Below are 13,774 nucleotides of genomic sequence, written 5' to 3'. Positions count from 1 at the left end.
TAACATTCTATTTTTTCTACTTTACCAGAATATAGAGGATACACCCTCTTTTTACATTTCTTTCATAAGCAGCTCACTCTCTGCTGTTTAATATTTATATTTTTTTTACAGACCCAATCTTTTCTTTGCAATCGACCTAAACCAAAGGCAGAAAAGTTTTTCTTGAAACCCCATGTTGTGACACTCAGACTGTTTATTGTCTGTGCTAATGCTGGACATTGAGTGCAAACTAGGTGTGAAAATCATCACTTTCAAAGTGTGCCTTGATCAGTGTTGATAGTTGTCAACGATCATGTGAAGCCGTCCAACACTTGCTCCAACAAGGGACCAAACTGGATTCTAAATTATTCCAGTCCTAATAATGGCTGATGTATTTAGTGAAAGGAAACTGTGGCTGTTCGCATCCTTTGCAAAAATCTTTAAAATTCTCAGAATAAAAAGCGAAAAGAACTCACAGATCTCAACAGGGTTTAACAAATCTCACTGAAAAGCCACATTGGATTCAATTTGTTTGCAGCTCTAGCATTTTTGTTCTAACCAAGACTTAAATTTACCGTAACTGTAAAACTAGATTAAGCCTAAATTAAAATCTCTTTTCACAGAGGGTGTTTTTAAAAATAACTTGTCAAAATGTTCAGTTTCCAGATGCAGAAAATAGCTTGCAGCTGATTACATAAATGATAAATGGACTGAACTTATATAGCACTTTTCCAGTCATTTTGACCACTCAAAGCGCTTTACACTAGAGTCACATTCACACATTCGCACTCACAAACACACACCCATTCATACACCGATACGCAGATCAGTAGGCAATTTGGGGTTAAGTGCTTTGCCCAGAGGCACATCGACACGTGGAAGCTGGAATCGAACCTACAACCTTCCAATTGCAAGACGACTACTCTACCAGAGAGCCACAGTCGCTGAATACATAAGGCTGATTACATAAGGCTGAATACAAATGTATGTGCCAATTTGTAAACGCAATAAAGTTTTATAAAGCAGTGATGTGGCTTAAACTTCTTAATATTGTTAGAATAAACTCCAAATTTCTACTTTTTACTAGCATTATGCATTATTAAACAAGCTCCTCTCACAAATGCACAGCCACATTTGTTCACAATTACTTTCACAAAACAGACCTCAGATACCTGTATATGTTTCCCCTGAGAGCTTATTTCTGAACACTGATACCAGTCGTCCCCATCACATGAAGCCCAACTAGTTTTTCTTTTTGTAGTTGGAGAAAAATAATTAATAAAAGGAATAAAACACGATGGTACAACACAGTTCATGTTCTTGCAGCCAACTGCCATTTTCTTGTTTTTTTTTTTTGTTTTGCTTGTTTGTGGTGCAAAACGTGATTCTCCCATGGAGATTTTGGAAACTATCATAGAAGGAAAAATCTTGATCAGTTTTACTATAACAAGTGGAAAGTATCTGTATCAAAAGGCTTGAACTTAAACATATCTTGTTGTTTTAACTTCTTATTCAAATAACAAGTTGGTTGCTTTGAGGATACTAAATTTATTAATATAGAAATAAATACTCAAAAATCCTAAGTTTTTTTCTCCATGACATACTCCATAACTCTTAAAGCAAGAGTCATAGCTGGAAAAAAGCAAAAATAATTACTTCCATAAGTCTAAATTTCAAAACTGTTCCACAGTCAAGCAAAGTCTAAAAAGTATGGCATCACAGAATAGACTACAAGGCTCGCTTTGTTAATTTCTATTCCAACAATATGCTGTTTTCATCTCACAATTGCCCAAAATTCTATGTAAAACTAATAGGTCTTTGTGTGGTGGACCAACAAAACACATACAACATTTTTATGTTTGATTCCAGCGAATGTCGGGTTAGTGAGGTAAGTTGTGCTGTCTGATGAAGGGGAGGTAAAAGTTTCGTCCTACAGTTTTTCATTGCTGAAAACAACTGGACACATTTGTGACAGCAGCAATCTGCCCAAATGTTGTCACAGACAAAACAAGTAATCTCTCATGGCTGCTTTTCTAACTTCCTGCGCAGTTGTGCTGGTGTGATAATGTTAGCCTTTACTGCAGCAATACAAATGTACTATTGTATCGTAATGCTTCGTCCTGCCTTGATCCTGTTTGTCTGGTTATTTTTCAGCTTTATTGAAATAATTATTTTATTGAAACTGGCAGCTAACTTTCTATTAAACTATAACTGAATGGTTTACAAGCACAAATTGGAACTATTTCTCCTTACAAAATCTTTCAAAGTCAATTGCCAGGTTTTCAAATTCAGTTTAACTCAGCCAGCTCACACTCTGTAATAATTAGGATGGGTGCAAAGTGAGATTACTGCACTTGACTGGCACAAAACTTTTAAACAGCTCAAGTAAAACTATCTATCCCTGTGTGCTTGTGAACAGTTTGTAGAGCTTAGGTCTGACAACAGTCATTTTCCAGACTTCAGCCTGGCACATCAACTCAGCTTCAGTGGATTATTCTGGACTTTATCTCTTGTTGCATGAAATCTTGTAACTTTCTGCAGTTTGACTATTTGCAATGGTTCTCACAGGCTGTCAATCAATAGGCCAGAGCTTTGAGAAAGGCTTCATGTACGTTTGGTAAATCAGAAGAAACTAACTGCTATAATACTCTATTGATATACACGGTAGCAATTTTTCCTGGACACACTTTAGTTTTCTGTGATATAATATATGAATGAATGTTAATTGTGCACATCAGTGTTAAGCAGCAGGAGTTAAGGCTAAGTTTTAAAACAAGGAAAAGCAGAGAGGGAGTAATACTTACGATATCCTGTTTCCAAAAATACATCCGAAAGCAAAAAGAGAGACAAAGAAAAGAGTGAAATATGTCAGTGTTTGGTCACCTTGAACGAATCATTTGCTAATAACTTTACTTGATAATTCATCTTTTATGAGCATTGAAAAGGCACATATTTGTACAGTAGATGAATTATGTAGGATTTTAAACTTTAATCATGGACAACTAACCCAACATACAAAGACTCAGAGAGGAAAGTCCAAAAAATGCATTTGAAAATGAAGTAAAAATTATAGCCTACTTCTGACAAACAGATCACCTGAATAACAATTAAATTTTTAAGTGACTCCTGTTGTTGGTGCACCATCTGAAACTCATGCTAGCAGACATTTATAGTGCAGTTCATCTATCTTGGCTTATCTGGAGTTTTCCTTGCAGTGCTTTAATTTTTTCCTATATTCACAAGTTAATATTTTACATTTTCTTTCTCCCCTGACTGTAAAGGGATGCCTTCAAGCCTACATGATTCATCAGCAGTCTGGACGAACAAGAGAAGGACTGGAGGAAGGAAGGGAGGAAAAATTTATATGACTTTTCTAAATCTAACAACCAAATTGCTAAACTATTGGTTCCAGTACTACCATAAGGTTAACCTGCAGAAGTCTTATTTTTGACACTTCTTAGTTTACTCAGTCATTTAACTAGTTTACATAAAGCCTGAATGTGTTTGCTCCAGCTCCTAAAGAACAAATTTCTTATTTAATTCTACTGTTATTTATATTTGCAGTAGTTCAGTTTTATTGTGTGGGAACATAAGTGGACAATAATAAAGTTAAAGCTATAATTTATGAACTGCGATGCTGGAAAGTAGATTTTTTTTTTACTTAAATATGAAAAAAACATATTCTGCTTTAAAAATACATTGTTGCAGTTTTATTACTATAAACCAACAATGAAATCACTCAAAAAATTACAGGTTTGGAAGACGTTTTCTGCAGGTCACTGGCAATTTTTTTGAAATTTGGGAAATTTGAAACCAGTCTAATTTCATTCATGATGACAATATTAGTCTTTATTTTGTCTGTTTACTTTAAGTGCCCACACACTAGATATATTCTAGATTTTACTAAGTTTAAGCTTGCATGACTAGAATGTGAGAAACTTACGCTTGTATTGTTGTTGTGGCTGTTTGGAAGGTGAACATGTTTTCCTTGGGGAACCAGTTGGTGTCCTCTGCAATTTGAGAGAAAAATTGGAATTCCAAAGTTAGCAGACAAAAAAAAAAAACAACAACAATTTTTACACTGTACGGGGCAAGTATTGCAATAAATGTAGAATAGAAGCACAAAACCAGCACCAGCACCTCACAGTGCACCACTCCACAAATGGAGAGAGGGAGAAACAAGGGGAAGAGACAGCAGAGGAGAAACGGTTAGACGAAGAATCAGGAAATACAGACCACCACTTCACATCTAACACCAACCCTTCTGTCCCCAGCAGACCGGAGAAAAAATGCATTTGAAGTGTGTGCTATTGTGTGTCTGTTTGTCTGTCGACATCAGAAAGTAAAACAACTAGGGGTGTAACGGTACATTCTTCTCATGAGACAAAACAATACATGATGTTGGGTTTGCAACTGCTGTTAAACATGCCATTCAACCCAAATAAGAAGTCAAAATCATAGTATTTACAAAGTGTTTGTTTCTTGATGGTTCTTTTCAAACAACTACCTAAAATGTTAAAGTGATAGACACTTTTTCCATGCTTCTGCTTTTTCTACATCAAAATAAAAGCCTCAATCATAAATCTGGGATGTGATGCACTTTCACAACAGGACCTAATAAATATAGCTTTTGCTTACTTTATCAGACAAAATGCTTTGCAAGAGAAATCTCACAAGATCTTGTTACACCCCTAGAAACAACAAAAAAGCTCTTACTGCAATTTCTTTTTAGAGAAAGTGAAATGCTCAAATGTTATTTCTTCTCTGGTCAAATATTAGTGAGCCCAGAGAAACTAGGTCACACACCAACCCCTTCCCTTTTTGAATTTCAGCGCCTCTCGCTTCCTCTGTGTCATCCACCCTCTCACCTCTCTCCAGCCCAGTCACCCGGTCCACACTCCACATCCGCTCTAGGCGTCGGTGCTGCTTGCCTGCCTCTCTGGATGTACTTTCCAGGTCCAGTGACCCCTGGCTACGTGAAGGGGTGCCGCTGCAGGAGTCGCAAGCAAGCCCGCTGCACTCTGCTTCTCCTTTCGCGCCTTCACCAAGGCTACGGATATTGTGCGCGCTGACGGAGGTCTGTAGCGGTGGCTGGGATAGGTGATGGTGATGATGGCCGTGGTGGTGGGAGTGGGATCCTGCACCCGCTTGCTGCTGTTGGTGACTACTGCTACAGCTTGCCCCGCTGATTCCACCGCTGCTAGACGAGGCGTTTATTCCAGAGACGGGGGTATGGTGGTGGTGGTGATTGCAGTGGTGAGTGTGGCTACAACTGCTGATGCCTCGGCTGCTGCTCGAGCGGATGTACTGGGTTGGAGATGAGGAGGCAGAGGACGGGGAGGTGGAGGGCTGGATTGGGCCACCTCTTGACCCCACCCCACCGCTCCCCGACTTCTCCTTCAGGATGTCCAGTTCTAGGCTCTCTTTGCTGCCCTGGCCACTGTTCATCAGCATGCCGTGCTGGGAAGAGATGGTGTACACACGGGTGCACTCAAATGACGTCTTCTGGTCCTCCTCTGCTGCGAAGCTATGTTCAAGCGAGAGACAAGTCGGCTTGGTAGAAACTGTGATGGATGGGTGAGCAGGCTGGATTAGGCTCAGCTTTTCCTTTGCCAGGATAGAATCTGGTTTGTTCGTACGGCCTTTAGCAGAGGAGCAGGGAGGGAGGTGAGTGTTGTTGTTGTTGAGTCCAATCGTGTCTCTTGGCGACTCTGGATCAGGACCCACCAAGGTTTCACACAAAAGATGAGCTACAATGTGAAAGAAGGAGATGAACACAGAAATATCAGTATAAACTAATTGTAAAACCACTCAAGCTGAGGAGGAGGAAGTAGAGGAAGAAAAAGCTTAGGATGGCACAGCAGATACAGCAACATCATCATCTCCCTGTGGTTGTCAGCGGTTGTAGTGACACACTAGTGAGCACAGCCTGGCATTTCAATAGAGGATGAGGTGAAGCAGGTGGAGGAAGGATTAAAACCTCAAAGGAAAACACAGCAGAGGACAGAGGGATGGACAAATGGCAGGACGACAGAGACGCTGACCTGATCCGTTTCGGTTTTCAGGGTGCGTGTGGGACAGGTACTCTCCAAATGCTCGCGCTGCTCTGTGGGGATACACAAACAACGACATACGCACACAAAGGAATTAATTCATGGGCTGGAGGGGAAGGATGAGCGGGAGACAAGACAAAAAGAAAGAGCAGAATGGAAAAAAAGGGCAAGGGAACTATAAATTATAATCCTAATTGCCTTCTTTGAAAGCTTGTGCCACCCACAGATTAAGATATGGCAGTTTTATCTTCCCTCTTCAGCCAATCTTAGTCTGAAACCAAGACAATGAGACAGCAGCAGGACACAGAGAGAAGGACAGTTTTTACCTTAAGTAATTTCCCAGTATGACCTCAGTTTACGTTGGTGGATTTACTGAAAACAGTCAATTCCGTTTGCATATCTAACTGTCCACGTGTCAGAAAGAAATACTCAAACCTGACAGCAAAGTGAACACATATGCTCAGAGATGTGCTGAAAATAGATGGGAAGAACTCTGAAACTACTGCACTTCCAGATTTTACGCCGTATTTAGCGTTACAAATGGTACTAGTAAAAATACCACACGAAGACGCATTGCCTTTCCTCTAAAAGTGTGTTTAAAACATAATTTATACTTGAAAACTGATCCACAGCTACTAAGTGATGCATTCAAATGTTTCTGACACAGTTTTGATTATTTGACGAATCCGATTTACACAGATTTTTGTTGAAATTGGTGTGCCTTTGCTACTTTTGTCTTATATCAACCCACATGTACTCCATAGAGTTTCACATGAAGGCATATGGAGGCTGTAAAACAATCGATAGTAGCATTAGGGTTGGCAACCAGAAGCTGCGTTCATGCTTTGAAAGCCAGACTAAAATTAAACAATGATTTTCTTCAAAGATTTTGGTTTTCTGCAACCTGCAATGTTTGCAGACTTACTTTTATTTTTTTTCCCTTTTAGTAGCCCCAAGGCCGATCCCTTGGGAGGGAAATGTAGTTACTGTGTCTCTGACACATTGAGGGCAAACACTTACTGGATGCAGGTGCAGGTTTGAAACTTTTGAATCTTTTCGCTGTTTTACTCTTTTACGGTGTCTTGTCTTATTGGTAATTTTTGCTTAAAGCTGGGATGATTTAACATTTTTGTACTGTTACTTTTATATATCCACAAAGTTTCTCAAGGGCAGGCAAACTGAAACAGCATATTAACTGGGTTAGTCTTACTTCCCTGTCCTCTATTAAAATACAGATGCTATACATGTTTTGCTAAGAAAATTAAATAACAAAACATCCCTCATTCATTTGAAGCTTGATTAGTTTTCATAACCTGACATCTTCACAATGCCAGTTGAACTTTTAAGGCCTACAGATTTTCATATGTTTGAACAATTATTATGGTTATCAGAAAACGTGGATTCTCCCCCGTGTTTCTGAAGGGAAATTATGGAGAGGAATCCCAAACAGCTGACACGGCGCAACCCCAAGTCCAGCGGACATTGGAGATGATATGTGGAAACAACATTAATGTTTATTTAACATTTCATGCAAAGAATATAGAAATGACAAGAGGATGAGTTGGAGCGAAATTGCTACCGCAGTTGATAAACCCGGTAACTTTTCAGCTGTTCTTGTTAACATGACATAAATAGGTTATAATGATTTTCATTCAGTCAGGACGTTACGCTGACACTAGAGCCACATGCATTGCAGGTAGATTGTAGTAAAGCATTGATTAATGCTTGGTTTTAAAATTAGTTAACTGGACTTGTAGCCATTATGTTGTGCTCATTATTGGACACCACACCGCACGATGGAACCCGATCGAACCGTTACACCTAGGATTTCTGTATATGTTTCTAATATGTGATCTCTCAGGTTTTGAAAATGGGCCGACAATCGGTCGACAGCTCTAAGATGGTGTAGTGTGCGCTGGGCATTACAGTAAGGAGATGAGGAAGGGAGGGTCAGTGGAGAGCACCGAAGTTGAGCCTTTTTTCATTCAGTGTCATCAACAGAAAGAGAAAAAGACCGGAAGAGACGATAAAGGCGATAATTAAAATAGTTTTAATTTATCGTGCAATTAATTGATTTATTGTTTATGTTCACACACATGAAATACATTTCATTCCATATGGTTTAATGGGATGTTGGTGCACTCTATGCATTTATGCCAGCTTCAACTATTCTGGAAAGGGTTTCCACAAGGCTAAATATTATATTCATGGTCATTTCTGTTCGCTTAGAAGTGTATTTGTGAGCAATCCATTCATAACTGCTGTCAAACTGCCTGTCCTTAGTTTCAACTAAATTGATGCTGAAACCAAAAATCCATTATGATTTGATTTGCAGTCAAATAATTATTCCTGACAATAAACATAAAAAGAGACAGACAATACAAAGACTCCTTCCTGTACTGAAGATTTCCACTGAAGGATAATCTATAAGAGCTCCCCTGCTGCCTGCCAGTGGCTTCAATTATTGAAGCTTGTCCAGACCAGTGAGTTGACAGGTCACACATGCATACACTGAATTCCAGATAGAGCAATCTTACTGTAAAAACAGATCCTATTAACTTTGAGGGTCAAGTTTTCAAGAGTTTCTTATGTTAACTCAGTTAAACTTATTTCCAAGATCACATTTGTCTCAAAGTAAAGGACAAAATAAAAACAACGTCTCCTTATTAAAATTGTAGAGTTTTGGGAAGGTTGGCCAGCAGGTCTATGCATGTTTGAAGGACTTGTTTTTTATACCGATGGCCCATAATTAGTTGAATCTTACATGATAGAGCAACAGAAACAGCTCTTAATGTAAATGCTTGATTCTAATGTTTAAAAAAACAATATAACAATATATATTTTAATTCATATTGAAACACCTTTACTCTAATAATCACTAAACAAATCTAATTGCTTTCTTAGACTTAGACTGACTTTATTGTCATTTTGTATGCACAGGGTGTATACAGAACAAAATTTCGTTGCTTACCCTACGGCTCAGGACAATGTTTTGAGGTTCCAATGAGGTTACTCCAGAATAAATAAAATACAATATAAAATATAAATATAAATATTAAATATAAAGTGCAGGAATGACAGTAAAATAGAAGTTATTTAGCTATGTACATGTGCAAGGTATGAAGTGGAGACCAGTTTATGAGTGCAGTCCAGTAGTATATTCAGTTTTTATATATTCAGTGTTCAGAGTGAAACTTAATCTCAGTATTAATCAATCTCTTCTGTTAAGGCCTCAGAAGTTTGTTAGAGAAAAATGAACCAATAGTATCCTGAAAACCAGAGGGAAATAGCAGACAGGTCAATGAGAAAGCTTCAGAAAATGTTAAAGTGGAGTTGGGTTTGGTTAAAACACAATATCTCAAACTTTCAACATATCACAAAGCCCTATTAAACTCAACATCCAAAAATGAAACGATCAATCAATGCCAGTTTGCTTACTGCAAAGCTGCTAAGAGTCAGCAATGTAGCAAAACCAAGGAGCTGGGCAAGAAAAGCATTAATCAGAGAAAGAAAGAAACGGCAACTGTGGAGAAGCTGGAGAGAGCCAGTCGAGAATTAAGCTCTTGTTAAAAGAACATCATAAGACGTGTTCATTTAACACAGAACAAAGAATGACCTGTAGACAATTCAAATTCAAAAATACTTTATTGATCCCAAAGGGAAATTAAATGTTGTTGTAACTCATATTAATTAAAGATTCTTCAAAAAGTTATTGTACATGGTGATAGCTATGGGTAGGAAAGCAGTTTGTACTACAACTTAAACTAAAAATTATACACTTTTAGTTTGTGTTGGTCTGTCATATAAAATTCTGATGAAGTACTTTAAAGTTTGTGTTTGGATTATGACAAAATGTGGAAGAGTGTGAATACTTGAGCAAGGCATTGTATCACTGAAATGTCAATCACTAAAAACTATATTCCACAAAAACCCCCAAACTCATTAAGTAAAACTGAAACGTTGCAGCATTAAATGACTTTTTCCAGCCATATAATTCTGTTTTCTGACACTGCAGGCATAAATTAAAAAGTTGTCTATGCTTACAGTATTGTTTTGTCTCCTCCTCTGCTAATGGGGATGACAAAAGTGAATAAAATTCTGATACAGTTTAGTGGCGACATAATAGGAACCAAGAGGCTTTGCACGTGCTGCGACACCCTCAAGATTCCTTCACTACCATTCTAAAAATAGAGCAGCATGCAGCTGCAAGGATGCTCTGCAGCATCGTCTATGAAATATATAACCTCCAGTGCTGTATAATGGTGTTCTCTGTGAGTGAAAGAGTGTCTTCACAGGTTGAGTGTATGCACACACATTTCTGATTATATCTAGAGACTGACACTACGATGATTACTGCACAGGGTTGCAATAAAAGGGGTGTTAGCTGTAATCATTAGGTCTCTCTTAGAAGGTCTCAGATTCATTTTGCCCTCCCATTTCTTCATTCAGCACTCTGGATTCTGATTTAAATTCCCAAACAATAGTGCAAGAGACTCACCTCATCCATTATACATGAGAGGAATTGGAAACCTCTCAGTCTGACTATTAAAGAAACCTCTGTCTGTGTTGAGTTGTGTGAGGTTTCCATTGTGCTTCATATATGTCTGGGGAAAACAGTTCGGTAGAGACGCAGGTGTGTGACGAGGCAGCAGGGAGACACACACACACAGCAGAGAAAAATGGAAAAGGAAAAGGCTGGGCAGGCGGGTGGATATAAAATTTGCTCCGCATGCTCTTGTGCATGTGATAGGGGTTTTAAGGAGAAACGGGTCCAGGAGGGGAGGGTTCTTAGCAGGAAGAGGAGCACACGTAGACAAATTGGGGACATATTAACAATGAAAGTTGTAGTAAACTTGGGGAAACTGAAGCAGATGGAGAGCTCAGTCAGCACAATGGCGATGTGAGAGATAAGACAACAGAGTCTTATCTCTGTCTAGTGGAAAGAAATAATTCAGAGCCAAATACTAAAACTAACATCTTTCATTTATTTAACGCCTCAAGAGCAAATATGTGTCTACTCAATCTAACTTGCAATCTGGGATTCACAAATGCTTTAACAGATAAAACTCCTATACAAATAAATGGTAGACTGAGAAGGAAAGACAAGGTACATGAAACAGATAAAAGTTTAGTGGCCTGGATTTGGTTCAGATTTGACTTTCTAAAATTGATGGAACAGCCAGGACTGTTGGAAATAAATATTTAACTGTAAAACTTAACTTTGCAGTTAAAATACACAATATATTATTTCTCATTTATTTGTTAAATGCCAGAATAATGAGCAACAGGAGCACTAGAGATGCTCAAGTGCACAAGAATTAAAATTGAGGTTCAAATAAATTTCTGAAATATTTAATGGTATTACATTTGTATTTTATGACTTGGATCAAATGTTTTCGCCTTGCTTTGACAAGCTGCTCACAACAATTTGCTTGAAATTAGCTTAGTTAACTTATATTTGTAAGGTCTAAAAGCAATAATTTATTGATCCCAACCAATAGCAGCCAATTAATAATTACTTTTTATTGATGTGAGTATTACATAGTTTGGGTACAGACAGTGTGAACAGAACTTTTAACTACTACAACATTCTGTTTATAGTTGAAATAATCAGTTGTTCAATCATCTACGAGCTCCTCTGTTGTACTCTGGTGTCTAATGTAGGCCTGAAAGGCGGTCTGGACATTAATAAAAGTTATAATCTGCAACTGGGAGCTTTTTGTAAGAGCTACAAAAATGTAGCTCCTACATCCTACATTTTTGGATGTAGGAGTTATTCAAAAATGAATGTCTGCAGCCTCAGCTTCCTATAAAATACATAATCTCTAAATTACTGTAAAAAAGCAACAGTGAGAACAATTATGCCTTTCTTATACAAGTAAAATGAGTCAGACTCACTTACATATACTTGACCTATTAACTATTTGCAATAATCTTCTTTATTTCTTTCAAAGAGCTGCAAATCTTTCAAATAATTTAGACAGAATTATGAAGTACCAAAAACAGAAAAATAGCAGAACTATGTCAAATTCTAAGTGTTTTCTTTTTTATCCATATTTACATTCTGTGTACAAACATAAAAACCAATAACATTTGTATTCCCATCCCACTTTATCAGTTGTTTGTTTGGCTTCCATCTCTAATAATTTTTAACATAGCTCTTCAAGTTTCTCAGCCACTGTTCACACTCACTTTTTCTGAGTTGTCTTTCGTGTGTCATGTGCAAATTGCCTAATTACATTCTTATGCAATGCAATATGCTTCAAGCAATCACTACATTCAGGAAAAGGAAGGAGAAACTCGTCTTGTTCAGAATATTATTAGAAGTGATACCTCCCTTGGGTGTTTGTTCACCATAAACAAGAAGCTGCTAAAAAAAGAAGTTCCTCAATCTTAATGCTCCTTAATCGAATCTTCCTCTCAGAAGCTCTAATTGAATTGTGACTCTTACAAACACACACATGCAGAGCAGCATATGTGCACTAATGTGCACAGCAAGGGTGTTGAGGACCTGTTGAGAGGCTTGTCGCATAACTTAGGAGGTCGATGGGACTTAATGGGTCTCCTACAAGTGCAATGCATTATGGGATATTTGATCAGGGAGCGGGTGGAAATGTCAGCACACTTATGGCCAAAAGCAACAACCATATCACATGAAGAGTAGAGTTATTCAGTTAATTCTTACACATGTGGCCATAAGTGTAAAAGTAATTTAATATTTATATAAATTACAAAAAGAAAAACAAACTCGACCGATTTGTTTACTGCACTAATATGGAAGAGTAGCTGCATAGAATACATAATAAATTAGTTTAATTAAGTAATTGTGGTCGTTATTAGGCATTTGAATTGAAACAAAAAAAATAATCACTGACTGAACCACAAGCAGATTAAGCATCAGATTAACAATTCATGGTTTCATAAAAAATAAAAGTGGGTCATTGTTTTTGTGACTGAGCTGCTATCATGTCTGTGTCTTCTTTTGGATTTTATTCATCATAGAAAGTAGAGCTGGCTCAGATTTTCTGTGTATAACTGTTTTTCTTTTGAGGAAAAGTAATTTACTGGCAAGTACTCCTGGCATTAACTTAGAGTTCTCTTTGTTTTCCTCCATCATCTAAAGTACACCTGGTGCAGTTTTTTTCTGTGTTTTGCAGTTCTTTCCAGAACTGAATGATTTTCTGGTTAATTGCTATAATGATCTATGTGTAGTGCCTTTGATTTTCTGCTCCATTAACAGTGTTCAGTGTTTATGACTGTCTGTTGTTCCTTTTCACTGAAACAACTTTTGGATCTGTGATTTTAGGAACTAGTTCTTCTCCACTGTCACCACATTCTTGATTATGAAAAGGGGATGCTTAAAGGTAAAAACTAAAAGCAACCAACCGGGTTTCCTAAGATGGGTATCTTTTTACCAGCTATTTTGTTTTATTGTTTTATTCACTTCTGATTTGTGTGATTGCTACTTTAGCCAAGTCTTTGGGACTAAAAGGATTTCTAAGCTCAATGGGACTTTAATAGTGGTAGATATGGAAAATATAAATAAAGTGTAACAATATTCTTTTTATGTCTTTGTTTATTAGAGCCATAATGGCTAGAACCAATAAAGTACTTATGACCTAGACACTAAAGCTGCATAATTGAAAAATGCCTTTCGCCAAAATATACAGATAAGGCTTAAAATATTCTGAAATCCACAATATTATTCCACAAGGGTGTCTAGTAATACACACTTGTGATTT

The 13,774-nt window shown here is 37.6% G+C and overlaps 1 protein-coding gene across 4 annotated transcripts in view; it reads right to left on the bottom strand.

Annotated features, from left to right (window-relative positions):
* The window catches only part of nsmfa (NMDA receptor synaptonuclear signaling and neuronal migration factor a), a 40,025-nt gene that overhangs the window by 21,408 nt on the left and 4,843 nt on the right, over positions 1–13,774 (bottom strand). For 2 of the 4 annotated variants that reach the window (XM_044095767.1, XM_044095769.1), the window contains exons 2-5: positions 6,024–6,085; positions 4,848–5,729; positions 3,923–3,989; positions 2,784–2,789 (exon numbers count right to left, since the gene is read on the bottom strand). In XM_044095767.1, coding sequence (XP_043951702.1) covers positions 2,784–2,789; positions 3,923–3,989; positions 4,848–5,729; positions 6,024–6,085 — 1,017 coding nt within the window. The remainder of the gene's footprint in view (positions 1–2,783; positions 2,790–3,922; positions 3,990–4,847; positions 5,730–6,023; positions 6,086–13,774) is intronic. The other 2 variants (XM_044095768.1, XM_044095770.1) reach the window with 2 other exon arrangements.

Source organism: Gambusia affinis, linkage group LG17 (assembly GCF_019740435.1).
Source record: "Gambusia affinis linkage group LG17, SWU_Gaff_1.0, whole genome shotgun sequence".
NCBI lineage: Eukaryota > Metazoa > Chordata > Actinopteri > Cyprinodontiformes > Poeciliidae > Gambusia > Gambusia affinis.
The sequence above is the reverse complement of the archived record's forward strand: the minus strand, read 5'-3'. Positions and strand labels throughout refer to the sequence as shown.